General features: G+C 39.1%; 2 protein-coding genes across 9 annotated transcripts in view; both read right to left on the reverse strand.

Moving 5' to 3' along the window:
- Positions 1-1,926, reverse strand: part of LOC116702738 (uncharacterized) — a 6,808-nt gene extending 4,882 nt beyond the window's left edge. For both annotated transcript variants that reach the window (XM_032537121.1, XM_032537112.1), the window contains exons 1-2: positions 1,666-1,926; positions 434-768 (exon numbers count right to left, since the gene is read on the reverse strand). In XM_032537121.1, the coding sequence (XP_032393012.1) occupies positions 434-766 (333 nt within the window). In that variant the 5' untranslated portion in view covers positions 767-768; positions 1,666-1,926. The remainder of the gene's footprint in view (positions 1-433; positions 769-1,665) is intronic.
- Positions 1,927-2,974: 1,048 nt separating this feature from the next.
- The window catches only part of hmgxb4b (HMG box domain containing 4b), a 5,028-nt gene continuing 2,278 nt past the window's right edge, over positions 2,975-5,724 (reverse strand). For 4 of the 7 annotated variants that reach the window (XM_032537378.1, XM_032537394.1, XM_032537386.1 and 1 more), the window contains exons 3-8: positions 5,512-5,551; positions 4,766-4,875; positions 4,399-4,455; positions 3,965-4,327; positions 3,377-3,499; positions 2,975-3,230 (exon numbers count right to left, since the gene is read on the reverse strand). In XM_032537378.1, the coding sequence (XP_032393269.1) occupies positions 3,186-3,230; positions 3,377-3,499; positions 3,965-4,327; positions 4,399-4,455; positions 4,766-4,875; positions 5,512-5,551 (738 nt within the window). In that variant the 3' untranslated portion in view covers positions 2,975-3,185. The remainder of the gene's footprint in view (positions 3,231-3,376; positions 3,500-3,964; positions 4,328-4,398; positions 4,456-4,765; positions 4,876-5,511; positions 5,552-5,724) is intronic. The other 3 variants (XM_032537420.1, XM_032537411.1, XM_032537403.1) reach the window with 1 other exon arrangement.

Genomic DNA, 5,724 nt, shown 5'->3' on the forward strand with positions numbered 1-5,724 from the left:
CGCATCACATATAAAATCCTCCTTCTCACCTACAATGCCCTGGCCCCACAGTAGCTCTCCAACTTCCTCCATCCAAAAAAACCTCCTGAAACACCACCTGTTCACCAGAGCCTACAAACTTCTTTAGCTTAGCAACAGTTATTTTGTAAAGTGTCCTTTTTTTTTTTTTTTGGAAAGGTGCTATATAAATAAAAGTTATTAAAATTATGATTTATTATAAAGACATGGTTAAATTGATGCACATTGTATACCATCATATTGTTCCTTGTACTACAAATATGAATTGACGTTGTATATATTAGGAAACACAGGAACATAAATCAAAGGCATATCTTTGACTTTTAAAACCAGTCTTTTAAAAAAAAGTCAATGAGAAAAAATGGCCAAAGCAAAAACCACAAGTAGAAAGGCAAATAGAGAGACGGCAACCAACCTCTGTGAATTGGTTAACTGGCACCAGCAGCAAAACAGCATGTGGGCCTGGTGCTACCAGTGTCATCGCTCTCTCCGTCTCCTTCCGGACACTGTCCTCCATCTTGCCGCAGTCCCAGTACCATCTCGGCGCCTCCACCACAGTCACACTCCTGCTCTCAGTGATGCCCCGTCGCAGCTGGCAGCTCCTAGAGTCACTGGGAGAGACGGGGGACAGCTGGCCCAGGATAGTGTCTGCTGAAGAAGTCTTTCCACATCCGATGTTTCCCAAAAGAACAAGTCTCAGCTCTGGGGGAGAGGACCCGTAGTAGCTCCCTCTTAAGTGTTCATTCATGGCTGGAAAGAAAGAAAAGAAGAGGAGTGATCAAATGTACTATCCGGATGTAATTCAGTACCAAAGATTACTGGTTCTATTTAGGTAGGAAGCTACACCAACGCACCAACAGCAAAAGTGAGTTGTGAGAATGTGTTCATACATTGGGTTGAATGTTAGAAGATACAACCACATGTAAATAAAACTGGAAATACAGGTTGGGTAGGAGTTTGTGGCAACTTATATGTGGACAGGATGAGTCACTTCTAAAAACAGACCGATGACTTTTGATGCATTTCATCTGTGACATGCATGATTCAAATTGTTTGTGTCCAATAGTTAAAAAGTAATATGTCTTCGTATTTACTTTCTTTTGAGAATTACTTTTCTCTCCTACATATTTCAAGCCATCATCTCACCTGCATGAGTTAACAATTCTAATTTATAATTCCTGTGCTCTTGGCTGAAGATTAAATTCCACTAAAATGTTTCTTCCTTTTCTGACTGCATTCCTTTTCTTTTAGTGTGCATGATATGCCACACCTTGCCAGTCCTGTTCATCTACATTCAACCTAGACTTTTATTTATGGACTGATATTCAAAAATGCATAAAACATATCTGCGTACAAATGCACACAAAAATAAAGACTGAACATATTACACCACACAGTGCAGTATTTAATACAGACTGTACACATTTAGTACTAAAGGGATATTCAAATTTGGCATTAAACTAATACTAAAAGGGTACAGCTAGACAGACACTTGTGTCTATTCAAAGCTCCCATAACACCAACAACCATTTGTATAATCTACAATTTGGTGCTTCAGTTAAACTCCCACTGAAATATTCAGATAACTAGTACATTACTTAGTTTAGTAAACAGATGTATAATTCAAACAATAACAAACGTACTTACTCAGTCGTATGAGGACTATTAAGCTGTGTTCATGTATTGTCTTCTCTGTGTGCTCTGTTTGTTCAGTAGTCACTGAATTAGGTCGCTCGTCCAGACAACTTCAGTACATGGCGAGTCGACTGCAGTCAATCTCACGACAAGCTGCCTACGCAGGTGAAATTCGCAGTCCCAGAAAGGTATTTGTCTCACCACTCCCAATTTTGAACACATGAACACACTCGTAAGTTTATTTTTTTCGTGCAAGACAGGTTTCTTTGAATCCGTGATGTGTCAGAGGTGTGTCCCAGGGCACATGTGAATCATTATCTACCACACCCATGAAGTGTCAAAACTCATGGTTTACTGTCAAAAAAAGCTGTCTTTCAGTGTTTATAGTCAAGGTTAATAACTGGTAAAATATGCCTGTACATTTTTGAGAGGCTGCAGTTGTCATAACTGAAGGCATGTCACAGACAGAAGGGACGACGTAGTAAGTCAACAAGGAACTTTCCTCTGCTTGTGTTAAGTAATTCCCAAAATAATAACGTTACTTTGCAGTTTGATCCTACTCCATGTATTAAAACCTAGAATCCTCAAGCTTCAATTATGTAGAGACTGTGAGATTTCTATTATCTACATAAATAAAATTCTGTGTTGAATTATTATAGCAATTACGTGAGGCTCAATGCCCAATAATCAGCTCAATAATAAGGAATGAACGGCGTGGCCAGAGCCTCAGGCTGTTGCAGACAGTACACATGGCTTATCATTTGTTCATGATAGTCTTTATTGATTTGAGGACAATGACATAGCTGGGTAGCTAGCTTGTCTTGTTGGTAAACAAAGAGTTACAAATATATTTACTGGTTGTCAACTGTACCTAATGTTATCCAGAGTTCTCGCGAGAGCACAATATGAAGTTGCTCAGCAAGTTACTCTGGCATCGAGTAATGCTGCTCATTAACTATACCCCTTGTAGCCGAGCTCGGTCTGGATTTCCAGGCTAGGTTGGATGCACATATCCCATTAACTGTGAGCTTCTGTGTCCCCTGGTTATATGCAGTCACATTTATAATCAGAGTGGCCAAAAGATTCAGTTTAATTCCTTTAAATGATTTCTCCAACTTTTAAATTTGAGTATAAACCAAGCGTGTGTGCACTTTAGTAAAGCGTGCATGTGATTTATAAAGCGTACATGCTTAAAAGAAAACAGAAAAAACAAAAAACATCCATGTAACCTTCAGGGCTCCATAAGTAAAAGACTATGTTGTAATAAGAAAAATACACAGACAGAAGGTACCTGGTCAGTAACAAGAAGTTACATAATTCTATCTTTACACACATCTTTTACAAATACAAGAAAGTAACCTGACATATTAAAGTAAACTTGTATGTTTGTGATTAAAAAAAAAAAAGGTTTAGTGCAAACAATTATTCTTTTATGACAAAATAGATTTTAGATGTATTTTTCAAGTATAAACTAACCTAGAATGTCTTTCAGAATATTCGAACGTGCAGTGTGATGCTAGTGTGGTCTTCACTCACAACCCGGGCATTACATAGGCAATGTTTCCCAGAGTGGAGGCCTTAAAAGAGAACAAAAAACATATGTTTCCTCCTTATGCATGTAACTGGCAGAACAATAATTTCACTCATTTGCATGAACATGCACACATAAATAGAGTGTAAAGTATGTGGTGTGAATGCGCTGATAAGTGGCTGCATCTCTCACCAGTGTGTGTTGAGTGCAGCTCCTCAGCTCGGGTATCTGTGCGGTGAGGCAGATTAGAGGAGCCAGGGCACATAGCAGAGAGTCCAAGAGCAGAGACAAGCTACTCGACATACTCACCATTTTCTGCAGAGAGATAAAGAAAGTCACTTATCATCTCTTAATGTTCGCTTTATGTTCTCTTGACGCTAAATGTAACCTGTCCTTCTTGATCCTGTTGTCAGTCAGTGTGTGGGCAGATTAATGTGACAAAAACTAGAGAATCATGTTTGTGTCAAAACTTTAATTCTAGGACTGCAATATCTCATACTGTATCTCTCCTATAACTCTTCCTAAAATACTGTTTAAGTATAAATTAATGTTGTTCATTTTCAAAATTGTGTAAGACAAAATAGCTTTGACTAGATTTACCTCCTTCGGAACCACACAAAATATGTTACATTTAAACAAACCCCTTTTCCTCCTTCAGCAGTAATGTGACCAAAAAAGGGTTCAATGCTCCCTTTGGGTTTTATCCATATATTTTTAACTACACATAATACAATCTCTTAAATTAATGAAAATCTTTTTTTCTACACTGAATCTACTCACATTGGTCTCCTGAAGATGGTGTCCAATCAGGGACAAGGATTCTCCCAACAGGTGTAGGTGAGCTGCAGCACTGACAGGATCCTGATCAGCGCAGCCAGGACTTGTGGATGTGGAACTGAGAGTGTCCAAGGCTGAACTGATGGGACTGCACATAGAACTAATGGGGCTAGACATCATGGGAATGACTACAGAGCACACTGTAGAATCAACGGCTGCCACTGAACTAGAAACAGGTATGAATGGACAAGGCCTGTGAGTTACTGGAGTAGCAGGAGAGGTGATAGTCTTGGTAATGGGACAGTCTGCCATGCTGTGCTGGTTTTCTGGATACACCCAGTACTCTAACATGGAACTTGGACTTGCCTGGAAGAAACAAAAAGGTTGAAAAATTATGATGAGTAGAAGTGAAAATAGCAGTAAACTGAACAATATATCTGATCAGTGCTGCCCTCTGCTGTGCAATATGAATGCAAAAACTTGTCTTGGATACCCTGGAAGAGAGTTTATCATGAAGAATAGAATGGATAAAATGACAGCGGTAGTTCAAATGAGTTCTTACAATCTTTTTTTAAGAGTATTTTGGGGAATTTTCAGCCTTTATATTTCACAGCAAAAGACATGAAAGGGGGAGAGAGTGGGAATGACAAGCAGCTAAGGGGCACGGGTCGGAGTCAAACCCAGCCCCGCTGCGTCAAGGAGTTTAACCTCTAAATATGGCCGCCCACTCTACCAACCTAACTATATGGGCGCCAAACTTAATCCGACAGCGTAAAATGTATTTAATCTCATCTCTTCTCTCACCTCTTCTACTTCTCTTTCTTCCCATCTGTCTTGTGACACACAGACTGGATAAGCAGGGAGGAAGCCAGATGACTCTGCTCCATTAAGTTCAGGCTCAGCTTCACTTTTACCTGCAATGTGATGTATTTAGTATTAATGTGTATTGGGATTGTACTATGGTCATTATATAAACAGCCATGGCATTTTTAGCTACAATTTGCTCAATATTTTCCACTGAGATTTACTATGATCCAACCATGATGGATTTCTGAGTTAAAATATAAAAACCTCTTTAGCCATTGTGGGAAATGAACATGAAGTGGTGAAGTGTGCTGACAATCAACTGAAAGACCAAAAACTCAAAGGGTCATTGTCCTGAGGGTTGGATAGAAGGATAAGAGTTTTTGTCCTGTGGGATGGCTACAGCTTTTAACAGCAAATGGCTGTTGTCTAGGTACATTAACATGACCTTGATTCTCAGGAAGGCCTCGGGTACTGCGTGTCGTAAATGCCTGACTGAATTAACCTTTGTCATGAGGTCAGGTGAGGTGAGTTTGTCCTTTGGGTAACTTGATGATACTGTATATAAGGCAAGGGATACTGGAAGAACTTCAGAGATCATTCCAGATCTTCTCTCAATGCTGTATGAGTAAAGAAACCTGATTCATTGACTCTTTAGTTTTTAGGAGAAATAGAAGAATTTCTCTGACACCATCTACACAGCGGAGGCATGATAAACGCACACAGTTACCTTAAAAGCACCTTACCCGAGTGTTTCCATTTCTTGTTGAGTAAATTTTCTGGTTCCTGAAAAATGTGAATAATTACAGCTATCAGAACGTATTGATGGCAAAGACTCAATAGCATATGCCAAGAGACTACATGTACAGTGGTGCTCATAAGTTTACATGCTGATGCCTAAGTTGACTCAAAAGAGGAATTAAAAAAAAAATAAAAAAAAAATCATGTTTTGGAAATTT

Source organism: Etheostoma spectabile, chromosome 2 (assembly GCF_008692095.1).
Source record: "Etheostoma spectabile isolate EspeVRDwgs_2016 chromosome 2, UIUC_Espe_1.0, whole genome shotgun sequence".
Lineage (NCBI taxonomy): Eukaryota > Metazoa > Chordata > Actinopteri > Perciformes > Percidae > Etheostoma > Etheostoma spectabile.